We start from the raw sequence: 26,828 nt of genomic DNA on the forward strand, positions 1-26,828 counted from the left end.
TCTGAGAAATTATCAAATTAATAATTATTAAATGTTCTTTTAATAATTTTAATGTACTAATAATAAAATTAAAAAAAATATTTAAATATATTTTCAATTAAAAATCACTTAAAAAGCATTATCAATCACAAATGGCTATGCCATTTACAGAGAACAACCAACATCAAGTTATTTTACTGCTCATTACATAATTAATTCACCATAATCAGTCACAATCTTTTCAAAATTATACCTGTACATTTTTTTTATTCATCATAACTATCACGAACACACCGAAAAAAGAAGAAGATCAAAACTACAGGAGACACCACCAACAGCATCAATCACAACCAAATACCCACACATAATAATTTTAGTACATGATCATGTCCATGGTAGGTTGATTCAAATGGAAATCAGCATTATTCCACGGATTCATGAAGAAATCATCACCGAGCTGATGACCAAAAGCACTAGCAGTGGGGGCAGCAGCATCCTCATGACGTTCAAAAGTGCCACTGCAAAAGTTGACGTATTCAATGATTTCATTGAGAGAATTCAATCTGTGGCTCAGCTCAGCCATTTGAGCTCTGAGGATAGAGTTCTCAGCTTCGATATTCATGTAAAGCTGAGAGGTAACATTCATCCTTTTCAGAATCTCATTATTTTCTTTGCTGAGTTGACCAAGCTGTCCCATGAGATCATCCAGGTGTTTCTGTTTCTTCACTCTGGATCTTCTTGCAGATTCTCTATTAGACAGCATCCTTTTCCGCTTCCTTTGATCCATAACTTGCTGCAGATCCTCTTCAGAACTTGAGTTCCTCAACATGGTTGTTGACCCTGAAGATGCCCCACTAGAAGAGGCCATAATATTTTTCCCTTAACAAATAAATATAGTACTGACAACAACAATAATATATGAACAAGAACAAAAACAAACCCAAGCTGTAATTAACCCTGGACTATGCTTAATAAAAGAGAACGCACGGGACCAAGAAAATGATTATTTCAAGATGGTAATTAAAGATGATGGCTCTATGGGTTTTCAGAGGGGCTAATCGAGTTCATGAGAAAACATAGAACCAGTAGAGGAAGACAACAGAGAAGGATTGAACAAGGTGAGTCCCGCGCCTAAGAGTGGAGTTTATCGTAAAACCAGAAAGGAGGATTTCACTGAGTACAGGAGTCATGAACACTTGCTATTCTCAAACATCAAGAAAAAGATGTGTTCAGCATAAAAAAACAAGAGAGAAATAGAAGAAATGATGAAGTCAGACACGGATTTTGAGAACTGGGTTGTGTATTTGTATGAGCAAAGAAAATATTTGTAACTATAACCTTATCAGGCTTATCTAGAAAGGATGGTGTATAGGTAGAGAAGAAGCAAACGAAGGCTGAGAATCTTTCTACTGGGAAGATGAGGATAAGAAGGAGAAGAGGTTTCTGTGGGTATTGGCAATGGAATTTATAGACTGAATCGCACACCGGAAGAAATTATTTCAATTAAAATATTGGAGGAAAAAAAAAGATTGAAAAAGGAAAAAAGTGCAAATATCATAAAGCTCTTGGTCTTGAGTAAATGATAATTACTGGGTGGCAAGTTTTATCAGTTGAAAGTCAAAATTAAATCACACAAAGGATAAAGTAAGTTTTCATAATTATATATATATATATATATGTTAATGTAGTATAATTTAAGTTTATTTAGAACTTGAATGATCCGATTAAAACTAATAAAAAAATAATATTATCATTAATATATCTTCTTTTAATTTTTTTTAAAGAAAAGAGCTAGATCAATCCTCGTGGCTTTACATCTTAATCATGTTAGTTTCATTCTTTATAACGGTTGTTTTTGTTTTGGTTGTAATTTTGATTAATTTGCTAGAGATATTTTTTATTGGACCATAAATGTAAGAGCCATGGCTAACCTGGCAACATTTAATTATTTTCTTGGAAAAAGAGTATTGATCTGCTAGGTACTATACTGTATATTGTGCAATCTTGTAGCCGTACAAATGGCACATGCATGGTGCCAGATTCATGAGTGCTGGTGGTGGCCTTAAAGAAGAAAACTTTGGAGTTTGGAGTGGCTACCTACCAGCTGTGGGGGACACTAGCTAGCTAGCTAGCTCGCTCACGGACTCTGTTTTTTCAACTTTCATGAGCTTGCATCAAATCTGAGATGCAATCATGGCTACTGGACCCGAACCCAAGTGGCTGGTTCAATTCGGAAACATGTTCGTTCTTTAAAAAGAACCAGACAAAAAGTAACGAAAAATCTTTACGAGTTGATCATCCAATTGATTCAAAACTATAAATTTAAGAGAAAATAAAAGAAAAAATTGACTTGGTTTGATTCGATAAAAACCCAGTTTGATATATTACTTGATTGATTTAGATAAAATTCAATAAAATTTTATTGATTTATTTAAAAAAATTAAATAAAAACATCATCAATTGATTTATTATTTTAATACATGACTGAAGGGTTTTCTCTGGTCAAGTTTTTATAAATATAGTTAGAAGTTGGTACTCGATGAGCTTTTAGATAGTTATTTGAACCACCCAACGGGCTATAATAACTTAGAAAGTTCTTTTTTAATTTAAAAAAAAAAAAACAACATTAAAAATCATTTCTTAAGGTTTAACATTAAAACATGCCTTTTGAAATATAGAACTTGACGAACATTCGAGAAATCATCCTGCTAAAAAAAAAATCTTATTAATAGCAAAAGATCGTTTCTCTTTGTTACAAATCCTATAGAAGAGAAAATGAGACAAATATTAAAGCATATAATAGCCTTAAAAAATATAAATAAACACATGAAGAACACTTGATAGACTTCTATACGCCCTGGAGATTAATAAATATAAGAAATATATGTATACACACACACACATACACTGAAACCTTAGAACCCACCGAGTGTTGGCTAAAAAAAAAGAAAAAGAATACAATAAACAAATGAAAACGAAAGAGAAAACTTGATCCTCACTTACCTTTTAATATAAAAATAAACAAATAGAACTGTGCATGGGAAGAAAAGGAGATCAAAGGGTTGTGTATATATAGGGGAGGAAAGCAAGCCTAAAGGTCAACAAAAGAAATAGATTGATGTTTAACAATATTACAACTCATTTACATATTTTTAAGAAAATATCAATATAATCCTCAATAAAATATTTCGATGATTAAGTCTAAGAATCCTTCAGCCTGCTATTTATAGATTATAATTCAAGGATTATCATTATAGTAATTTTAATAACGCTCTGTGACTTGACATATATATATATATATATATATATATATATATATATATATATATATATATATATATATATATATATATATATATAAAGAATTGCATCTCTTGATTATAACGCAGAAATCTTTATGTACATTATATTATCTTGAAGATTATTCTGTTTGTTATTATAATGGAGGACATTTTCAAAAATATTTTCATTTAAAATTATATTATTTTTTTATCACGTGAAAATAAATAAAAAATACTAAAATAAAATATTAATTTAATGCTTTTTCACTCAAAACACATTTTCAATTTCAAATTGACCAGATGAAGTTTATTGAAAAGGGTTAAAAAGAATGGAATTAAAGAAAAAGTTGATATAATTATAAGTTTTTTTTTTAATTTTGTTAAAAACAAACTAATTACTCTTCATAGTATAAAAAAAAACTAAATCTTCTTTTGACCAATGTTGATGGTGTTTAATTTAATAGATTTTTTTTAAAAAAAATCTCTTTTCTCATTAATCTTTTTATATTATCAACTTTTATTTTTATTATTATTATTTATTAAAGAAATTAAATTAGAAAAAAAATATGAAATGATAAAAAAAATGAATTAAGTAAAAATGAATTAAAAACCAAAGGGGTTAAAAAAAATCCTACACTCGACCATATAAGAATCAACATTGGTACACCAAGGCTTGTAGCCCAGCGGTGGCAAGGGCTTCCTTGTCTCTGCATTCTGGGTTCAAGTCTCAGCGTGTACTCTTGTCATCCTCGCGGTGCCTTACATGTTCATTGGGTTTGCAGGATGTTCAGTGAGCCGTGGGATTAGTCGTGGTGCGCGCAAGCTGGCCCGGACACCCACGTAAATAAATAAATAAAAAGGAATCAACATTGGTAGGTGGGGGTGTTTGAGAGTGTGGTAGTAGTTGTTTTTCAAATGTATTTTTTACTTAGAAATATATCAAAATAATTTTTTTATTTTTTAAAAAATTATTTTTGACATCAGCACGTTAAAATTAAAATGATCTGAAAATATAAAAAAAATATTAATTTAAAATAAATAAAATAATTTTTTTCAAAATCATTTTTAAAACTAAAAAATAAACTGACTATAACCAGAGTTACTGTAATTTTCTCATGTAATAACTCTTTTTTTTTTTGTGTTCAAATCTTCTAGAGAAATTATTAATATGTTTGATAATACAATGTAATGTTATTTTTAAAATTATTTTTGTCTACAAAATACATTAAAACAATTTTTTTAGATTATTCTTTGTATTTTTAACACTAGCATATTAAAACTATAAAAAATCATTAAAAAATATATATATTTATATTTTTTCAAAACCAAACATACTTTACAAACTCAACCTTAAACTAGTGATTTCAGAACAAAGACAAAGAACTCACTATCACAAAACCAGGAATTTATACACATGTTACAATCACTAAAACAATTTTAAAATGATACTGGACTAATTCCAAGCTCTAATTGACAAGCAAGCCGCCCCCGCCCCACCTCATGACTCTCTCAAGAAAACGACTCCTACTTGATGCAAGTTGTCTAAACTATTGCATTCGAATTTCTACCATAGCTAGTTTCATAACTGTGTGGATTTGTTTTTTTAGATGATTTTTGTAGTTGTAATTTGAAAAAAATAAGTTTAGAAAAAATATTTTTAATTATAATTAGTTGGATTTAGATATGTATTTAGTAAAATCTGTAATTGAAATTTATGTATAGCAAAATACATTTATAAAATATTTTAGTATTTTTAACAAATAATAAAAAGAAGACCACCAAAGAATATTTATAAAACTCAATTAAAAAAACATATAAAAATTGTTATACAAAACCTGAGTTTTAAACTCAATTTTTTGGTAATTCCACGACATAAAACTCAATTTTTTTTTAATATCAAACATGTTATTGCGAAAAACAAACACACTCTAAGCATATTCTTCGCTCACCATGATTATTATGCTAAGTAATTGGCTCAAGGATCTTTTCCTTTCCTTCGAAGATTTAGTAGAATAATGAGGGAATCCTCTGCTAAATTAAGTTGCTTGTGCTTCATCTTCCAGGCATTACTGTTCTTTTTACCACCTAAGATGTAAAAGGGTTAGAGGTCGATCCCTACAGATTTTGAAGCATCAAAATACATTAGTGAATAGTGCCTCATCCTATATATATTACCAGCTTAAGAAAGCTTCAAATCTGTTACAGATTTTTATATTATAGATTTTTATACTATAGATTTATGTAAAACATTATAAATGAATATAATATGGATTTTTATGCTCGTGTTTAGCTATTAATTCTTTAAGAGTTAGGTCATTGGTAATTAAATGGTGAAATAATTAGAAAACTATAGATTTCAAACCTTTTTTAATCCAATCACTTTACAAAATTTCTCATTCATGATTAAATGAAGGATTTGGAATCCAAATTCGGATAATTATATACCACCACGACTTTTAACTATCTTTCACCATCTTAGAAGCACTAAAGCTTCATATATTGCTAGTTAAATTATATGTATATTTTATAGATTCATGAATACTTCATTTTTAAATAAAAGTAAAAACAAGTTTTTTATATTTAAAATATCAAATAATGCAAATAATTCTTAGCTCTTGTTTGTTTTTGTATTTTAAAAATATTTTTTTAAAAAAATATATTTATTTTAATATAAGTAATCACATTTTCAAAGATGCTCGTAACCATGATTATGCAATCAGGCTGCCTGAATTTACCTAATTTACCTAGATAATTTTCCTTAATTGGCAGGTGGACACTGGACAGTGCCAAGCCAGTCATCAGCTTTGAATTATACTTGCGTGAAATAATTAAATTGCCTCTTTATTTTTTACGCCTTTTTATCATGGGTGGGGCTTGGCTAGGTTTCCTCGAAGATGGTGTCTTTGACTCTTTGAGGTAGCCAGGATGGGAATTTAACTTTTTATACTTAATATCCTTACTTTTTACAGTAGGGGGCGGGGCCTCCCTATAGTTAAAGGGCAAAGTAAAATAAAGGAAGAAGGTGAGGGACTGCTGCTGGTGGGCTGAGGAGTGAGTGAGGAGTCAAAGATGGTCCCTCAACTTTTCAATCTTTTAATTGATTGTTTTGTTTTTTCTTTTGATTTGATTTTTGTGTGATAATTTGGAGAAATGATTTTCACATGCTGTTTAATAGCCACTGAAAAAGCAAGTGGTGCACCCTTTTTCCTTGTCTGTATATATATACAACTAGGTGCAGTCCAATTAACTTTATTGATCTTATAGTTTTTCTAGCTAGGTTTTTAGTAGGTAGGTTGCTTCGTAACAATCTCTTTATTAATTTCATACCCAATTTATATCCAAATCATCACCAAATTTTAATGCAGAATATTAAATTCGAGTTAAAATGAAAATAATATTAAGATAGTGTTTGGTATTATAGTAATGGTTGCTTAAAGCGTTTTTCACTAAAAATATATCAAAATAATATTTTTTAAAATTTATTTTTGACATCAATACATAAAAATAATCGAAAAAATATTAAGAAAAAAATGGATTTTTATCAAACGGTGCCTAGATATTGATAACATGTCAACTTTAGGGATTCAATTGTGGAGGTTTTTAGATTAGGGATCCAATTGAGAACTCGTGAATAGGTGGAAGACTAATTTGAGGTTTCCCTTACTATCATGCTTAACCACACAAATTGAAAATAATTGTACAAAATCAATTTTCTCGTGGAGTAGTTCACAATTCAAGTACTAAAGCAATAATTTGTTGCCAACTTAGTATTACATTACATTTTGATATAGATTCGATCTCACGAGGGTCTATACTACTAGATGTCTATAAATTCTATACTTTTTAATTACTATCATAAGTATACTTTTCTCGCTTTTTATATATATATATTTGCATTAATATTAGAAAATGTATATACATATATAATATATTAAAAATACATTGAATTTCATATAAAAAACTCACAATAAAAGACAATATTTTCTACGAATTCTCCATCTTTTTCTTTCAATTCCCTTGATTTTTATAAGACAAAAGACAAACACTGCATGATGTATGGGATGAACATGGATTGTGACTTAGCTTGGAAGCCGAACGTGGGGGAATATGGCTCATCTTAAAAAGCTTAGCCGAGTCAATTTGAGTAACATAATAATAATTATTTTTTTTTAAAAAAAAAGAGCTTTACCTGGCTAGAATGAGGGGACACAGTAGCGTTTGGAAATACAGATCAATTTATATATTTAAAAATTTTAATTTTTTATTAAAAATTAAATTTATTATATTTTGAATTATTTTAATGCATTAATTTTAAAAATAATTTTTTAAAATAAAAAAATTATTTTAATATATTTTAAAATAAAAAACACTTTAAAAAATAATTATAACTACATTTTAAAATAGATTCACAAGAGATTTAAAGAATTATGTATATCACATATTTTAGGTAGTTAAGGCAGTATGGGATTTTATTATCCATATTTTTTCAGATGTTTTTGTTTTTAAATATATTAAAATAATATATTTTTATTTTTTTAAAAAAATATTTTTAACATTAAAACAACTTAAAATTATAATAAAATTAATTTTAGATAATACTTTTAATACAAAAGCAAACACACTAGACTGCAATTTATAAAACCTTGACAGCTTTGTCCAACCGATCTAGTTTTTTATTTATTAATTGGTCCATAGATTTGAGCTCCAGACACGAGGACTTCCATAGCAGTGATTGAGGATTTTTTTGACTGTCAGATGCGTTGAGAATGCAATAAATTCCGGTACGTGCCTGAAAAAGAGTTGATGTAATAGTTAGTGCAGTAATGACGGAGACTAGGGTAGTTGGTGACTTTTAAAGTATTTTTTTATTTAAAAATATATTAAAATAATTTGTTTATTTTAAAAATCTGTTTATAATATTAATATATTAAAACAATTTAAACTTATAAAAAAATAATTTAAAATAAATAATAATAAAAAATTCAAAAACAATTTTTTTTACACCAAAACAATCACACTCATGAAGTTACAATCCAATTCACTCACTTAAGACTTAATTTAACTTTATGTTAAACAACATATTTGATCATCTCATATTTATCTGTCTCAATCATGACCTTGACTTTACACTAAATTAAATACAAATCAAGTTTAATAATTGCATCAGTTTAGATATAATATAATAGAAGGAAGTGATTAAGAGGTGTTGAAAGTGTGTTTATTATTATTTTTTAAAGTAATTTTTGTTTGAAAATATATAATAATAATATTTTTTATTTTAAAAAAATATTTTTAATACCCACACATTAGAATAATTAAAAAATATATAAAAATAATTTTAAATAATTTTTTTTTACTTTTTTTAAATACCATTTAAAATGAAATTCTAAACTCACATGAAAACAAGATGGAGAAATCTTGAATGGTACCAGCTCTGTTTGTTTTTATGTTTCAAAAACGTTTTAAAAAAATTAATTTTTTTTATATTTTTACTTCAAATTAATATTTTTTTATATTTTTAGATTATTTTGATGTGCTGATGTCAAAAATAATTTTTTAAAAATAAAAAAAATATTATTTTAATATATTTTTTAATAAAATATATTTTAAAAAATAACTACAATCATATTACTTGCACCCAAATTTTAAAAAAAAAACAAAAACTATGTTGTGTGATTTGCTGCAGTTTTTGGACATTAGCCCCCCAAGGAAAAACAAAGACAATATGGACGAGGACCTACAAGAAGCATTCAGATATGGCCAAATCTCTCAACTATTCATTTTTTTTATTATTAATCATGAACTATAGAAATTAATTTTTAATAATATCAAGATTACCTGCACCTGGTCTGCTTTACAATTAAAAATCCATTTAAAGTTCACTAATCTGTTCTTTGGAAGTCAGTGGACGGCTGGAAGCTTCCTGTGGCTCGCCATTTCTGACATTATTTTTCATATAAAACATATTTATCTTGGAATTAAACACGTATCCTTTTATGTTCCCTTTGCTTTTGTGATTTAAAAGCTTTTTTTAATTAATTTTTTATATTTTTAGATATTTTAATGTGTTGATGTTGAAAATAAATTAAAAAATAAATTATTTTAATATATTTTTAAATAAAAATATTTTAAAAAGTATCATTACTAATACTTTCCCAACTTTTATTTATATATATAAACACGGCACACATTTCTATAAAAAATTATCATAGACAACATGCTGTCGATGATAATTTTTTGAAGAAATGTGTGCCAACTGGCTTTACTGTTTTTGCATGCTTGTGTTAACCCTAACCTGTAGCTGGACGCCACTGTTTGCGGGACAGTAGCCAATCCTTTCAGTGAAGTTAGCGAAGGGGGTCAGCCTTGATCCAAAAGTTGAGGTCACAAACCATTGACAAGGAAACGCGATTTAAAGTTTTTATTTTTTATTTAAAATTTTATTAAAATAATATATTTTAATTTTTAAAAAACTATTTTAATATCAGTCTATTAAAACAATAAAAATTTAAAATAAAAATTTAAATTTTAAAACAATACAATTTCAACCGTATTTTTATTATAAATAAGATAAAAATAAAGTTATGTTTAATAATAACATATAAGATAAAATTAATATTTTTATACTTGATTTATTATAGATAAGACAGAACACAAATAGATGTTTTACTCTTAATTTATATTTTCATTACACTTACAATGTTTGAAACAAATAAATAGAGATCATTAGTTTTTCACATATACACATATATTATCATTCAATCTCCACCTCTTTATTATTTTTTTGTTAAAATTTAAAATATTTTTTAATATATTTTTTAGTTTTTAGATATAATAATGAAAATTTAAAAGACCGTTTGTTTACAAGGTGGAGGTTGCGGTTAAAGTAAAACGTAGGGGCTAAGATTTTTGGTAAAGAAAAAAACAGTAATTACTGTTTTTTGATCCCATTATTTATTGTGTTGCAAACGTAAGGTTAAAAGAAGCAGCCAAGAGCTGCTTTCACATGCTTCTTGCTTGTTTTAGTCAATAATTGAGCTTTATTTCTCTACGAACTCTACCCATCATAATAAATTAATCCTTGGGGTGCCAAATATTTATGCCCAGAAAAAGTAATTTATTATACATAGAGATTCTTTTCTCTGTATGCCAATGTCAAGCCATCACTAGCTTTCTTCTTATAGATGATGATTATAGCCTTGTTTGGATTATGGTTAAATTATCGTTATTTTGCTATTTTTTAAAATAAAAATCAAATTAAATTTTTATATATTAATATCAAAAATAAATTTTATAAAATTAAAAAATATAATATTTTAAAACATAACTACCAACCTATCCACCTAGTAAAATAAAATAAAAAATTTAATTTTTTATTTTTAATTGTTTTATTTTTTAAAAAATAGTGTTTAACATTATTCAATAACACTAATGATAAATTAGACGGAGATCGCAATTCCAATTTTATTTTTGATGATATTTTACCTGATGTTGTTGCGCGCATAAGAAACCAAAAAAACTGTAGTTCCTTGTCGAATGTATTTCATACGTGATGGAATTATAGATAGTTTAATGGAATAATGAAAAATATTTTATATAAAATATTATTTATTTCATGATATAATAACAGCTGTTAATTTTATAATATTTAAATTAAAAACCATCAATATTAATATATATTTTTTGAAATTATTTTACAACCTCAGTTTGAAAAGTATTTTTAACCAAACACATTAAACTACTTTTTGTTCAACCTTCAATTTCAACCATGGTTTTAACCATACATATATATTTTCAAACCAACCTCAACTAAAAGTACTTTTTATAAAATAATTTTTTTCAAACCACAATTCACAACAACAATCATAATACCAAACACGCTTTAAGTTAATTAAAATTAATAGCTTAGATTTGAATGAGAAGATAGATATTAAAATTATGAAATATTTAAAGGAATATTTGTGTACAAAATTTAACTTGATTTTGTGTAGTTCCTTCTATCCTTTTTCCCTAGGGACAATTTTTTTTTTAGATCAAGACAAAAATCATTTATATCTTCGTTTACGTAATCAAATTAACAAAACATTAAAGAGTATCATTAAATCACTTTATCAACACTCATAAAATATTATTTATTATAATAGGTTTTTTTGTTTTTTTTTTGTTTTCTTAATTTTTTTTTCAATTTAACCCTTCAACAACTCAACTTTTTTTTTTTTTTTTCAATTTTATCATTTAATATTAAATTGTTATGAGAATTGTGATTTATAATTTTTTTTAATTTTTTTGTTGGGTTATATGCTAGATTCATTAAATTATATTTTTCTCTCGATTTCAACCTTTAATATTATATCTGTTAGAAGTGAGACTTCATAATTTTTTTTTATTTTTTTTATGAATTTATCATAATCTGATGATTAGGTCATGAGTTTAATAAATTAATTCGGGTTGTTTTTTCAATTGATTTTTTTTATTTCATCTTTTAACACTGAGGTAATTGAAAATTAAGCTTTATAATTTTTTTTATTTGCTTTCTATGAGATTTTTATTTGCTTTCATAATTTATCCTAATCTCATTTTTTTTTTCAATTTCACTCTAAAAAAACTCAATCTTCTTTTTTTATTATTAGATTATTTTCGAATTGGGTTTCGTAATTTTTTTTTAATTTTTTTTATGTGGAGTTATCTCGATTGCATGAATTTATTTTTCTTCTCTCGATTTCAACATTAGATATGTTGGAATTGACATTCATAATTTATTTATTTTAATTTTTTTTCTGTAGAATTATCATGGCCTCATAACCTTGATTGTAAATTTTACATGTTAATTTAGATAATCCAATATATTAGAGTTTCAATATTTTTTTTTTAAATATCATCTAATATATCACCGTATCAATATTTTAAAAAAATATTGTCCAGTAAGCATTATAATATATTTTTTTAAAATATCATCTAATATATCACCATATCAATATTTTAGAAAAATAATTTTCAATATACATTATATTTATAGTTCATGATTAATTTTTTTTTAATTAAAAAACAGTTATCAACACTTTGACGATTTCTTTATATTCAACAGAAATTTATCCAAACCCAAGAGATGCTTTCAGACCTAATATTTCTAATTAAGGGCCATGCCTGGGTAGCTTTATCTAGGCCTAGTTTTGCCAGGCCGAGCTTAAGCGAGACCAGTGGCACAAGGCCCCAGCAAAATATGTCCAAGACTCTCTCCATATGTCTGGTCCGCACGTCACTTCAAAGTTCAAGCTTCAAACTGCCGAATACCAAACCACGAGACAGTTTGTTGCAAGGTAGAAAACCAGAGTGCAATTTTATTACCAGAATTTCTTCATTTCAGCTTTTCAACCATCATGATGCAAGCCACTCTGATATAAAATGTGAACCAAATCGTTACGTTTGATGTTTTCTCAAGCACTAGAGCTGACTAATGTCTAAAAAGGAGGCAGATATCTCTATCACCACTACCAGATTGCCTTTTTTTACCAGAATTTCTTCATTTCAGAATTGATTGCTTCTGCTGAGACTGAAACGCATTTCCCAAAACTGCAAGATCTAAATCTGAGTTTAATAGCGTGCCTCAACAGCTATCTCTCTGCTATGGTGTCCCATCACTTTAGCATTCCTCGAACCCTTGAGCAATCCCATTGTTTCATAAACATGCGGTGAGATACATGGTTTGTCTGCTAGATGAGTGGCTTCCAGTGCTGCAGGTGGCTGGTTTTCATTCTCACCCGCAGCCTATCAAATTAGGCACCGAAGGGATCTGTTTCGGGGCAGGGAAGAAGATGAAGGTGAAAGAAAAATGAAGGATCAGAACAAGTCAAAAGGTGAAAAATATGAAACCTCATGGTCCTCATCACTGATTCTAAATATTGATGCATCAGCTTTGGCACAATACTTCTGGGGAAGATGGCTACAAGGCCAGATATAATTTATAGACCACAATAAATGGTGGCATACCTATTTACAATCTTGCAGGATGCCATAGTCAGGCTAAGAAACTCTAAACTATAACAAAATGTGGAAACAAAATCTCGGTAAAAATTACAGCACATTTTTTCTGCACCGTGCTTCCAAGTAGAAATATAGAACTGGTCTCGTAGACATGCTAGGAGAAAAGATTTTGGAACATTATCTTGTTAAACAATTCAAAGAAATAAAGAGAAATATAAAAAGATGATGAGGCTATGGTTTCATTGATATTATATGATCTTATCACAATAATTTAAAGAAATAATTTCAACTTAAATACAAAGAGATTATATATAAGTTAAATTGAAATAAAATAAAATATCATTCTACCCTCAATAAATAAAATAAAATAACTCTATATTTCTTAATATTTTCTCTCAAACTCACAATGCGGCAATTACAAGCATCGAGAGTTTGTCAACTAGAAAACAAAAACGGGAAATAAAATGCTACTTACTAAAGAAATGTATAATCTACAAAGAAGAAGAAACAAAAGGCAAAATAATAATGTCATGTTTGAGATGATGACGAGTAAGATGAAAATCAATCTCAAGTTGCTTAGTTCATTTATTAAAATCGAGTTGTAAGCAATTTGAATAAAACTCTAGTTGTCATAATACATAAGAGTGAGATGAGAAAACGAAAATGAAAACTCCTATATCTGCCAGTACCAATGTAACTAAACAATCTCTTTGGTAATAGATGTCATATCATGAAATTTTGATTTGGTTGATGATTGAGAAATAATAGATTGATTTTTACTCTTATAAGAAATAAGAGAATCACTTAAAAAGATACAAAAATTGGATAACAGACTTGTGATCTGTGGGATCTCTGCCATGATCGACATTCAGAGCATGCACACAGCTTCATGAAAAGAAGTGGATGAAAGTAAAAGACTCTGAAAGACTGTACCTCAAAGATATCGCAAAATAAAAAGAATAGTTGTCCAATGAATAGTAGTAGGAAAAACAACAAACTAACTAACAACATGAACAACATATGTAATATCTGGACGAGTAATAGTGAGATATACCAAGCTTCCAATAATAGTACGGTATAAAGTAGGATTTGACAAATGTAAACCATTAGATGAAGAATACTTTACGTTAACCTTAACGAGAGTATCTACAGTCTTATTATTATTAAGTTTAGCCCACTCAAGAATATCTATAATATATTTTGACCGAGCAAGAAGATAATCTTTGGGTGAATAGGCCACCTCAATATCCAAAAAATATCATAAAGAATATCTTTTTAATACTCATATTTTTCTAGTTAAGAGGTCCTACGTCATTCTCTAATTGATACTGTTTTGCAAAATTTGATTACGTGAATAACCTTTATAGATGACCTCATACCTCTATTGTTGTCTCATTCTTTGCCAACTGCATACTTATGAAATGCTTAACAGAATCGTTAATTCAAATAATAATCTTTATATTGTTTGCTTCTCAATCATCTATTAAAGCAACATAACCCACATTAGTATTCCTAGGTATCATGAAAATTTCACCAACATATTCCTACATTTTTTTATTCTTAAAAAAATTTCTTATCACATAACTTCAATACGAATAATTTTTTCCATCCAACCTCATCTCACAGATTGAAGCGAATCATCTCTTTCAATAGCTATAATCACTAAACAAAGAACTAAAATGCAAAAGAAAAGAAAACAAAATACCAGATTGCAAAAAGTAAACAAATATTTTTTCGAAGTTATACAATCACTAAAAAATAAAAGAAGAGAAATACAAAACTAAAAGATAAAGGGGCTGAAGTTTTATTGATACTGCATGATGTGATCATAATAATCTAAATTAATAGTTTTAACCTAAATACAAAGAGATTATATATAGGCTAAACTGAAAAGAAAATAAAAATACTATTCTACCCTTAACAAATAAAACAAAACAACCCTATATTTCTTAACATATTTATCTATTTGCGAAAACAACTTCTGGGTGGTAATGAAGCATCTCATCCCATATCATCTCCCTAATCATATGTTCCCCAGGATTCTCATCTATGTCAAGATTGACAGGGACCCGTGCTGGTGGGTCGTGTCTTGGATCGTACAGCCCCGACATGTAAGGGTGTAGAAGTGCTTCTGTCACACTAATTCTCTTAGTAGGATCAAACACCAGCATCCTTAGCAACAAGTCTATGGCCAAAGGATCAGCATGGGGGTATAGATGTGAAAAATGGATTCCCCTTGCATAAGGAAGTGTTTTGATGTACCTTCTAGCTTTTGGGTTATCAATGAACTCAAGATCAGTATCATTCTGGCTCCCAAGGACACTGATAATTAGCTTCAGCTGGTTAAGACACTCTGTTCCAGGGAAAATAGGTCTGCGGCCAAGAATCTCAGCAAAGATACATCCGACAGACCAGACATCAATGGAGGTTCCATAGTTGTCACAGCAGAGTAGCAGCTCAGGTGCACGATACCAGCGGGTGACAACATATTCGGTCATGAACTGCTCATTACCTCTGCTAGTTCTTGCCAGCCCAAAATCACATATCTTCAGATCGCAGTTGGCATTGACAAGGAGATTTCCAGGCTTCAAGTCCCGATGAAGAATGTTTGTAGAGTGGAGATAATTCAGCCCGCGCAGCAACTAAAATATTGTATGAAGATTAGATGCTAGCAGAACAATATTGAGAAGAAAACAAATCGATTGAAAAGCAACTAGTGCTATGCATGGATTCACATTTAATCATTATTCAAGATTAGTTTCACTGGTTATGCTATGTTAAAGCACAGCTATCAAGCTTATTTAAATTTCACCCTGTAAACCATCTAATGCTGTCATCATTACAATATAAACCAGTATCTCCTGGAAAAACATGACTTTACAACATATAATTAGAGAGGTAAAAAAACGCAGCTGTGATTCCCAGTGAAAACACATTCTGCAGATTGATTATGAACATTAGCAAGAAATTGACATCACAAGACAAGCAGAGAGAATAACAATCTTTTACATGCTACCATTTGAGAGAGAGAGAATTTACCTGAAATATAAAATACTTGCAATGATCATTGGAAAGTGGTTGTGTGGACTTGATAATCTGATGCAAATCTGTATCCATGAGCTCATAAACCAAATACACATCCTTGAAACTCGTCCTATGAATAGGCATCATAACATCCTTCAAAGCAATCACATTCTCATGTCGGATATGTCTAAGAAGCTTCAACTCTCTGAGAGTCCTCAAAGCATCAATCTTGTTCTCAAGCACATTATTGATTTTCTTGATGGCGACTTTCTCGTTTGTTTCCCTATTAATCGAAGAGCAAACAACACCATAGGCCCCTCTACCTATAGGCTTAATCGGAACATACTTTGAATCAACCTCAAACACAGTTTCCCACATTGAGTAATATTGCTTCCCTCTTGGCCTAATTCCATTTGGAGGGTCCACTAAAGTTGCCATTTCCCTGCAAATTGTGAGCGAGAAGAATTAAAGCTTTACAAAATCTCATCAACATTCACATAAAAGGAAACCCAATTCACTTACCCACCAATTAAAGCAAGACATCTAATCAAGTAAACAACTTTGAAAAAACTCACACACACGATGAATGATGATGATTCAACAAGCTATGGTAAATATATATACGAAGAATAAAGAAAAGGTGTGGAATTGATACTTACTTGCCGCAATCTTTGATCTTTTGAGATCACCTTCTTGCTTGCAATGTTATTCTCTGTGTCTGTAGCTTTTCTTGCTAATAATTTAATCACAGAAAAACAGAACTCCCACTTTCAACAGATTCCTCTTAACCAAAGAAAGCAAGTTCAAAAAGCAACAAAGTCCTGAACTTTCACCTCCAATTCTTGCTCAATCCCTCAAATAAACAAACCCCACCAAATTCTCCTCCAACTCAAGCCAAGAATCACATGATCACAATCAAAGCAAAGCCCAAAAATCCTTTCTTTTTCCCTCTACACGCAGCCAAATTGCAAGACTCTCAAAACCCAGAAACCATTTGCCTTCAAATAAGAAGCCTATAAATAAAAGCAGAATCTTTTCCACAATCCAGTGGAATTGGAGCTGGAGATCTTATCTATACAGTGAAAGTGATAAAAAAAAGATCTGATCTAACAGGGTTTTTGTTGGATACTCTTGTTAGAACAAGGGGGGGGAGAGGTGAGGGGGCAGTGGTTAAAGACGTGAAGGCAACACAGCAAATTGTGACACAAAAGAACAGCTATGACGCAATTTGCTTTGGGTTTTAGGAAACTTCACCTCTCTTCATGCACAAACAAATATGCATCTATATATATTTGCTTGTCAGTTTGACGGCTTTCGTTTAGCTTGGCTTTGGCTCCCTCAAGTCTTTCCTACTACATCTCGGAAAGAACAAGGTTGGTGCCTTTGCCTAACGGGGAACGGCTAAATTTATTTCCATTTGACAAAATATCCCAATTATCAATATTTTTTAGGTATCATCTAAACAATTTCCCTTCAGTGTGACAATATTTCATCTTAACAAAATATTCATACTATCAAAGTAATTGGCAACAAGGTTTCTAATTGAGACTTAGTTCAAGTGGCATTTCTCTCAAGTTTTGAATCCGAGGCATAATTTTCGTTTATAAAGGAGGATGATGTTCGTTCTTGATTATATTTAGAAATATATTTATAGTAAAGGTTTTTTATAAAAAAAAAAAAAATCAAAACTTTACGCTAAGATCTAAGAGCGTTTCATCAACAATCTAAAATATTCATCTTAAATTTGAAAATCTCATCTCTTTATTATCTAAATATTATCTTGAATTGTTCAAACATTAAACTCTCAAACTCGTCAAAGTTAAATATGTAGCACGTTTTGAAAATGATACTTGAAATATTTAAGAAGCACCACAAACAGATAAGGGCAATTGGTGGAAAATAACAAAGTATTAGGTCAAACCCAAGCTTAAATCCAACATATAGCTTATGGCTAAAAGGACTTCCATCTGCTTGCATAGTCTTGTTGAACGGGGAGGATATGCTTTTTACGCGTTTGATAATTGTCGCCTTTTAATCCATTAAAACTAATAATTCAGTCAATCTTGTGTGTGCATGACGAGTAAACGTCGCTAGACACCAAGAGGAAAGCAGCCATAGGATTATTAGAGCCGGCTGGATTTCCTTAACTTTCCGATAGCATACCCTCCTCCTTCCGATCTAACGCCTTGGATTCATAGGGTTCAAAGTCACTGTTACAAACTTTTTGTGGCGTATCCTATGGGCCATCTTCCCAACATGGGTCCGGTTCCGGCTAATTTTTTAACCGGATAACTACATAGTTGATTTGCAGTTATGGAATTATCATGTTTTCAAATCGAATTATAAATTTGTAGAATCATTAAATTGCATTTTGTCATTGATATTAAACTTGTTGATCCAGAATACAATTGCCCTCTTCATAACTTGAGCCCGGTGTAAAAAAAATCAATTTAGAGCATTAACTTGATGGTCATCCTATAACCATGTAAACTCAATTAAAATCTGATTTGATTTTATAAAATAATTATCTTTTATTAACTTGAATTAATCCACTCAATTTAAAACCTGATTATTGCACCAGATCACCTCTTGGATCAAATTAATAGCTCTAATTTATTGAACTTTTTTTTTGACTGTTATTGTTTGAATTTACCTGCTAATAAAAACAATGTATAATTTTGTTATATGAATTTTAATATGATCAAGATAGACTAAGTTTTTATATTTTTTTTATTAATATTTGATGCAATACATGGGATAGTAAACGATTCAATAGTTTTTCTTCTCTCTCTTGTGATTTCGTGGGAAAATAGAGTAGTGTCATTGGGTTGGTGGTGCTATATGTAGCCTCAAGTGCTGTCAAGTGTAGGCTGCTCTCAAAGGAAGTAAAAATGAAAAACACGACCACTTCCTCAATCATAAGCCAAATTTTAGTTCCGTAAGTGGTGGGCGTCGGTGGGGTGGGTGTTTAAAGTCTATACATGGGTTGATGGACTTAGGGAGAGTGTTTATCACCTATTATTTTTTAAAGTATTATTTTTAAAAATATATTAAATTAATATATATATTTTATGTTTTAAAATTATTTTTTATATCACCATACCAAAACAATAAAAGAAATAAAAAAATTCAAAACTTTTTAGAAACACTATTGGAAACAACTTCTACGTACAATGTTTGAAACATATCAGAAGTGGTGGACTCAAGGTATAGTAAGAAATCGAGGGAGTAAGATGTATTTTTACGGTACTGCTGCTGCCTGTTCTTTAGTCCAAGTAAACCCCCTTTTATCGATTGGGAAAAAAATCAACCTAGTCCCTCACCTATATATTTATTCTTGATTAAGTCCCAATAGAGGAAACTAATGTAGCTTTGACATCAATTGACATAATTAAGAGAATGGGAAATGGAAAAAAGTTAAAACTTTCAAAAACCAAGAACTCCAGAGCTTGGAGATACCTAAAATATTTAAAGTTTTATTCATTCAAGTCTCATTCCATAAAATGCAAGTAATTAAAAAAAGCTATAAAACCAAATAGAAAAAAAAAAAAAAAGAAGCTATTCTCTTCAAATAAAAAAACTAGAAAATTGTAATAATACCATTGAAAAAAAAGGAAAAAAAAAAAATCTTTAAGCTTAAAAAGAAAAAATAAATATAATTAAAAAAAATACTTATTTTTTAAAAAAAACTCCTGCGTCAGTTTCTCAATTTAAAAAAATCAAGTCCTCGAGCTTAAACCTTAATGAAAAAATCCGTTCTCCATCACAAACATGTGCACATAACTTTTTTATAGTAAAACTTTCTCGAAATCCTTTTCCACCATGAAACATGTTCAATATAATATTTTTTGGAGCATAATCTTAGTGAAAAAAATTAATAATATTTTTATGTGTGAGCCAATCCATCACAAGTTCTTAACATTTTTGTATAAATCACTCATTATGATTCTGATTTTCAATAATATCACATGACAATCAACGTTAAGAAATTGTTAGGATTCAATACTAAATGACACAGTCGGAAGTAAATGATAAGCGAAGACACTTAAAATATATAATTTTTTATTCATCAAAATCTCACTTGGCAAAAGACTATCGCGTTACTTTATATATGAAAAACTAGAAAATTTAAATAGAAAAATAAAAACTATTCCCTTAAAATAGAAAAACTAGAAAAGAATAATAATACTAAATAAAAAGAATAAAATAAAAATCCTAAATTGAAAAAAAAATATTCTAAAAACGCAACAGTATCATGAGCTAATATTAGTTGTCGCGTAAGCTAATTCTAGAATATTCTTTGCCATGAAAACAAAAAAATAAAATGTTCATAGACAAATAATTTTATATATCAGGTACCTAATTTTTCAGACATTTATTAATTGCACCCTTTAATCAATGTAGGTTAAGTTTTTCTCTATATAATGTTCATATTTAATGAAATAATAGGAATTTAATGGGAAAAAAAGAATTTGATAGAGAATATAAATGAAAATTCTCTTGAAATATAGGGCCTAATTGATGAAATAACTTTTTTCGGGACTCAATTTACAACCTAATTTAGGATTTCTCCTGGTTTGACCAGTTGAGAGATTGTTTAAAGCGTGGGATCTGCAAGAATATTAAGGGTATGGGCCATAGAATGTGGGCTATACAATTGTCGTCTGAGCCCAGCCAGAAACAAGTCGAGAAAATAAAAATGTGGCTGCTGGGATTCGAGCCCAGGTCTCCACGGCCACAACGTGGAATTCTTACCACTAAACTACAGCCACTTTACTGTGAAAGTTTAACCAGGACACATATTATATTGTACTATAATTGATAAAAGTGCCCTTTACTATGTGAAACCATTATTTAGTTAAAAAATTTACCTATAATTTTATTTTCTTTCTGATTTCCTTTCTCTAAAATAAAAAAAAATGTAAGCTTTTTTCTACACTTAACCAACACGTTTTCATCTAGACATGTCCACTCCCACATTTTTTTCTTTATTTTTTTAACTATTAAAGAAAGTTGATGAACATATAAAATAAATGTTGATGTTGTAAGCCAAAATCTCTTTTCTTTAGGATATTTAAACAGCTTTTTAACTTCATTAATATCATAATTATTTCACAAATCTAACTGATCATATCAAATATAACTTCATCGATCTAGCTATCTATATCTAACAGAGATTACGGAGAATTCATAACTTGCTTCAATAACCACAATTAGATTAGATTATGAAGGAGGTGACTTTGGATAATGAATCCTTGCTAGTAGATTTGTCTTGTTTGATGATTTGGACGGTGGTAACTCAGGAATTGGCTTGATTTTGTGATGCAGATGGTGGAGCTTCAGAACTTGCTAGCTACTATATATATTAATAATTACACTGCACCAAGGTGTCAAAAACCCTACCACACTTGGTGGCTAGCTAAGTATGCATGCTGTTGATATAGATCTATATGTGAATAATATTACCAAATATAATTATGAAATGCAAGCTGCTAGAAGCTTGTATATGGTATTGTATGGGCAATGTTTGGAGCGCAGAACCACCAATTATTGTGAACTAAAAAGCCAGACAAGGTGAGGGTATGCTTTTGTGTAAAGACTGATGAAATCTAATGGAAGATAATGAAAGATTATGGTCCACAATACTACACTATTTAATTTCCCTTCTCTATGCTAAGGAAAAAAAAAGAAGAAAAAGGGAAGCATATATTCTTTGGCTCCAATGCCTTGTCTTCTTCTCAAACATCTTTAACCCCATCGACTTTTTTTAGGCCCCCTTTTCAGGCCTTTGCTTCTACACGGTATGTTACTCCCTGGTTTAACTTTGTTTTTCCTTGCAAGGTTAAATCAAATATTAATATTTTACAGTAAAGTAGCAAGTTTCTTCCCATATATTATATGCTTCTTCACTTGTGTGGAGCTGAGCAACATCACGTGCATTATTCTCTTTGAAGTTATATATTGCTTAGATAGAGAAATCTAAAATTAAGTTTAATATTTAGCTGAAAAATGTTATGGATACAGAAATCCATGCATAGCGATCAACAAGCTAGAGGAGAAGGCTTGTCAAAGATCATACACTGATCATATATGTGTTTAGTAGAGTAATCCTTCCTTCTGAGGCGAGGCAATTCAGCAGAAGTGATAGCAAAATGGTGCCAATGTTGAAACAAATTCTTGGGAATGGTTGACTGGCAATAGCTGAAAAAGGATGAGGAGATCATGGCAGACAAATTTGATGTTCCCCCATTTTCCTTTCTCCTTCATAGAATTTGGTATGTTTATGTGTGTGTAATTAGAACCTTTTTTTTTTTAGTATAATGTCAAAGTATAATGCATCCAACGTGGATTCCAATTGGGTGCCTGCCTATGTATGAAAGTGGATTAGACAGACTAGGTTCTCTCAATTAGATTTTAAAATTCCAGCTGACTTAGAGCGTACTATAGGCATCTTGGAATCCCGATGGGCTTGCAATTATTGGGAAGGAGTTTGCATAATGTCATTTTTATGCTATTTCTTTACAAAAAGAATCCATGTGTTGATTCAAATGATCATTCCCTCTATGGTTTTTTCTTTTCAAGGATTTCCCTTCTCGGTTAGGTCGGAAAGCAGTAGAATTTGACCCCGAATAAACCCTTTTCCAAAAACTAGTGCCACTAATACATAAATCATGTTCAAGGCTCATCCAAATATTTAATTATTTCAAAGAAAAGAAAAGAAAAGAAAAGAAAAGAAGTCGAACCTTTGGACACCAACTTGTACTTGAACATATGAGGACTCGATCGAAGGAAAGTGTAGGAAATGAATTAGGGAAGGCAGCGACAAACTTGCCCATAATGTAAATCTCACACATTCCCTGTCACCTTTTCCCTGAGCCTCGCTTTTCTTGTGCTCTTGGATTATTGTATTACCTCCTCTTTTTGATGAAGGGCCTCTTATTATTTGTTAATTAAAAAACATTATTATATTTAGCAGCACTATAACTTTAATTATCCCCCCCCCTACATGATTAGTGTATATATAAAATTAATGGACATTAGGGTTTCATACTCATCAACTTTTATATAAATATAAATGTTCCCTTCCATAATACACAAGAAAAGATTATATATATTGATTAGGTTAAGGTTAATTATCAAATGACCATGCATGCACTAGCTAAACCTACAGAATCTTAGTTAAGTCGTTTTTTCCCCCTAGGTTATACACCATTTTGCCTAAGTTTTGCTATCACACAAGGTTTTAAATATTTCAAGTTTCAAGTTTGCCATTATTTCCCTCTAGCTACCTTTAGGACCTTTGCTTGCCGTAAGGCAAAACAAGGGCTCGATTATATGGTCAAGCTAGCAATATTAGTTCCGTCTTTCATGAGTGATATATATCCAGAGAGTGCAAAAAAATCCATCCAAACACAGTTTTAGAGCAAAGTGAATCTGCAAAAAAGGTTCTTCTTTAAGGTGATGATCAAGCTAGGGACACTGGGATAGGGAAGAAGGACATGGTTTTTGATCTTGCTTTCTTTTTTATGCATGCTACTTTAAAGCTGAGACAAGGAGGTGAAAAGAGAATATAAGTGAGGAAAGTAACGCGCTAAAGGCAAGCAAAGAGGTTCCTGTGGGTGATTCTTTCAGTAGAGAGTGAAAGGTTCTGATAACATCCTATTTAATTTATTACGCTTATCTAGGGATTTTCAAGTCTAAGAAATTACATAATGGAGCCTGGAAATCTCCACCTCCAGCATCAGTTTCAAGAACAGTTTACAGGTTATTATTCTTCTTTATTATCACAATCTGCTGATTACAATAAGGTTTCCAGCACCAGTGACTTGAACCCAGGAACAGGCTTCATTTTGTAAGTATTTCTCCTCTCTTAGTAGAATTCTACTTTGTTTTTTCTGGTTTGAAGCTCTACGAAACACGGGTATATAAGCTTATACATGTTCATGGATTTAAGTGCACTGTATATATAGTAGTGCTTCTGATGGATTCAATTTTTAAAGCATGGCTACTTCCTCTATAAACTTAATGCTTTCTCCTAGGTTCCATATATGCTGCAGCTTTTGGTTGCTGGAATAGGGACTGGTAAAGGAAGAAGTTCTTTATTATTTCACTGTAATTTAGGCAAGCTTAACTTTATTTGCCAAATGGTTCATGTACTTAATCTTCGAAAGGCGTTTTCTCTAATATTATAGTTATTTTTCTAGGGTCTGCGAGCATGCAAGTAGTCTGAACCTAGGATTTTAGTGGATCTTACTAAAAAATTTCGTATCATGATCGTCTGTTTCTCTTATTTATGATCATGCAGGAATATTAACAGTAATACCAACAACAACTATCAAACTGATTGCATCCCAAATTCAAGGGTCTCTTGGCCACCTGCTTCCTTGACTCCAGGGTTGAGTTTCTGCCATGCAAGTGGTTTCAACCAACCATCTACGGCCAATGAATTTCTATTGGCAAAGACCAAAGAAGAGTTGCCGGACCCTTTCTTCAAGCCAGGTGAAATGATGCACACTGGCTCTAATGTAGAGGGGTCATATTTTCTGTCATCTAAATACAAGCACCAATATTCTCATGATCTAGGTGAAAATCAATGGCCTCTCAACAGCTTATCTTCTCTTCACCATATTTCAGACTCTAATGCTCAAAAAACGGCAAGTCTGCAGAATCTATCTGGTTGTAACAGATATAATTTTAGCCATATTTTACCAAGTATCAGTATTTCAACATCAGATTTGTGTTCTTCATTAGTTTCAAGTTCTTTGGACTTGAACTTACAAGCTGTGGATCTTTTATCAACTAGTACGTATGATGGTGCTGCAAGTTTTAGCCAGTCTTCAGGAAACACTCTCGATCATTTCACGCGAGAACATAAAGATAGCCCTTCAAAAAGCTGCAACAAAGTGGGTTTCTTAATCTTATTAATTTCAGTATAGTTATTCTAATTGTGCCTCTATTAATACACCTTGGATCGATTGCATTTCTGATGATGTACACCTCATTTATAAAGCTGTAAACTGAAAATGCCCCTTTTGATTTTGAAGACATCAACCATTGAAGATGGATTTGGGAGAAAAAAGAGACCTAGCAGTAATTTTCAGTCCAAGAACTTTCTCACAGAAGCTAAGAAGAACAGGTCCACACCACGATCCTTGTGCCCCCCATTGAAGGTGATGATTTAAAGCAGTATTAGTTTAATCTTCATTAAGTCAGAATTTATACCATAGATTCTTGTTTAAATGTGGAGTTGGGTTGTTAACTAGGTCAGGAAGGAGAAACTAGGGGACAGGATTGCAGCTCTTCAGAGGTTGGTGGCACCTTATGGCAAGGTGATAATTAAATCTGCACATTATTCTCCTGATTAGGAATGTCTTAAAGAAATGCATTAAAATATTAATTTGACCATGCTTATATTTTAAGTTTTTTGTCCATTGTAACTTGCAGACAGACACTGCCTCTGTGTTGACAGAAGCAATTGGATATATACAATTTCTTCATGACCAAGTGCAGGTGATTTATCCCTCTCCATTTTTCTGTCCATAGTAATACTATCAAACTAACATACTTCACTCTGAACTTGATAAACTGGTGGACTTTGTTCTTCTTACTAACTCTATTTAGTCCTTGTTGCCGACAGACACTGAGCGTGCCGTATATGAAGTCCTCAAACATCAAGCCAGCTAGAACAACGCAAGTGGTAAGAAATTCTTCTAGGGAAGTTTCCTCATAGTTACAAGTATCTCATTAGATCATCCGTTGTACCAAAATACATACGTAGATACATACATACATACATATATATATTGTTTCCAAGGGAAGTTTGAGAACCATTGTACTTATTTTCATTCTATTAATTTCTTTAATGTGATCATCAATGTATTGTTAACAGAGTTCAAATGAAGAAGATGGGAAGGGGCAACAAAAGAGAGATCTCAGAAGTAGAGGGTTATGCCTAGTGCCTCTATCTTGTGTATCATTCTTTAACACATGCAATGGCGACATGTAAAGATCCCCGCAAGGAAAGAATTGAAGATAGCATATGAGAAAGATGTTCGAAGACTTCATGATGAGCTCAAGGCTGTAATAAAGATAGGTTTTCTATGTGAAATGTTTAGTTTTAGTAATGCAACAATTGATTCTTGGAATAAACAGGTCTTTCTTTTATCAGTTTGTTCCTCATAAATTCACATCCCTATCAAACATCAAATTGTAGAAAGTAGTTTCTTTACTAGTGCAGCGTAATAGCCAATTAGAAGACATTTTCTTCGGTTGGGCACAACCACAGATTAACAAGGCGAAGGGGATTATTTGGAAGCCTGCCTTAGTTTCATATTGTCTGTGAGTTAAGGTCAGCTCATGAATCTATGAACATCTGAAGTCATTCTTCAAGGAACTGATACCAAACCTCTCTGGTCTCAGAGGTCATGCTTGCCTAACTTTTGAGTCACGAGACTGCTCTTCATAGCAGGGTAAATTCTTAAACGATATTTAAGAGTAATTGTACAGTATAAACTGAGGGGGGTATTAATCATTATTCTCCCTTTGATCACTCGCAGTAGACAA

The 26,828-nt window shown here is 30.6% G+C and overlaps 3 protein-coding genes and 1 non-coding gene across 4 annotated transcripts; 1 reads left to right on the forward strand and 3 right to left on the reverse strand.

Annotated features, from left to right (window-relative positions):
* Window positions 1–352: 352 nt before the first annotated feature.
* Window positions 353–847, reverse strand: LOC118063076 (bZIP transcription factor 11). Its single transcript, XM_035076984.2, has one exon. The coding sequence runs from the start codon at window positions 845–847 to the stop codon at window positions 353–355; it is 495 nt and encodes a 164-aa protein (XP_034932875.1).
* A 14,175-nt stretch (window positions 848–15,022) lies between these two features.
* LOC118063075 (mitogen-activated protein kinase 7) lies at window positions 15,023–17,725 on the reverse strand. The gene is made up of 3 exons (XM_035076982.2): window positions 16,925–17,725; window positions 16,281–16,707; window positions 15,023–15,883 (listed from the first exon to the last, which is right to left on the reverse strand). The coding sequence occupies exons 2-3, from the start codon at window positions 16,701–16,703 to the stop codon at window positions 15,200–15,202; spliced, it is 1,107 nt and encodes a 368-aa protein (XP_034932873.1). The 5' UTR covers window positions 16,704–16,707; window positions 16,925–17,725; the 3' UTR covers window positions 15,023–15,199.
* Window positions 17,726–20,965: 3,240 nt separating this feature from the next.
* TRNAH-GUG (transfer RNA histidin (anticodon GUG)) lies at window positions 20,966–21,037 on the reverse strand. Its single transcript has one exon. It is a non-coding gene; the product is annotated as a tRNA-His (tRNA).
* A 2,438-nt stretch (window positions 21,038–23,475) lies between these two features.
* Window positions 23,476–26,429, forward strand: LOC118063074 (uncharacterized). The gene is made up of 7 exons (XM_035076981.2): window positions 23,476–24,117; window positions 24,571–25,168; window positions 25,310–25,435; window positions 25,529–25,594; window positions 25,710–25,775; window positions 25,903–25,962; window positions 26,155–26,429. The coding sequence occupies exons 1-7, from the start codon at window positions 23,978–23,980 to the stop codon at window positions 26,269–26,271; spliced, it is 1,173 nt and encodes a 390-aa protein (XP_034932872.1). The 5' UTR covers window positions 23,476–23,977; the 3' UTR covers window positions 26,272–26,429.
* Window positions 26,430–26,828: the final 399 nt, after the last annotated feature.

This window comes from Populus alba, chromosome 7 (assembly GCF_005239225.2).
Source record: "Populus alba chromosome 7, ASM523922v2, whole genome shotgun sequence".
Classification (NCBI taxonomy): Eukaryota; Viridiplantae; Streptophyta; class Magnoliopsida; order Malpighiales; family Salicaceae; genus Populus; species Populus alba.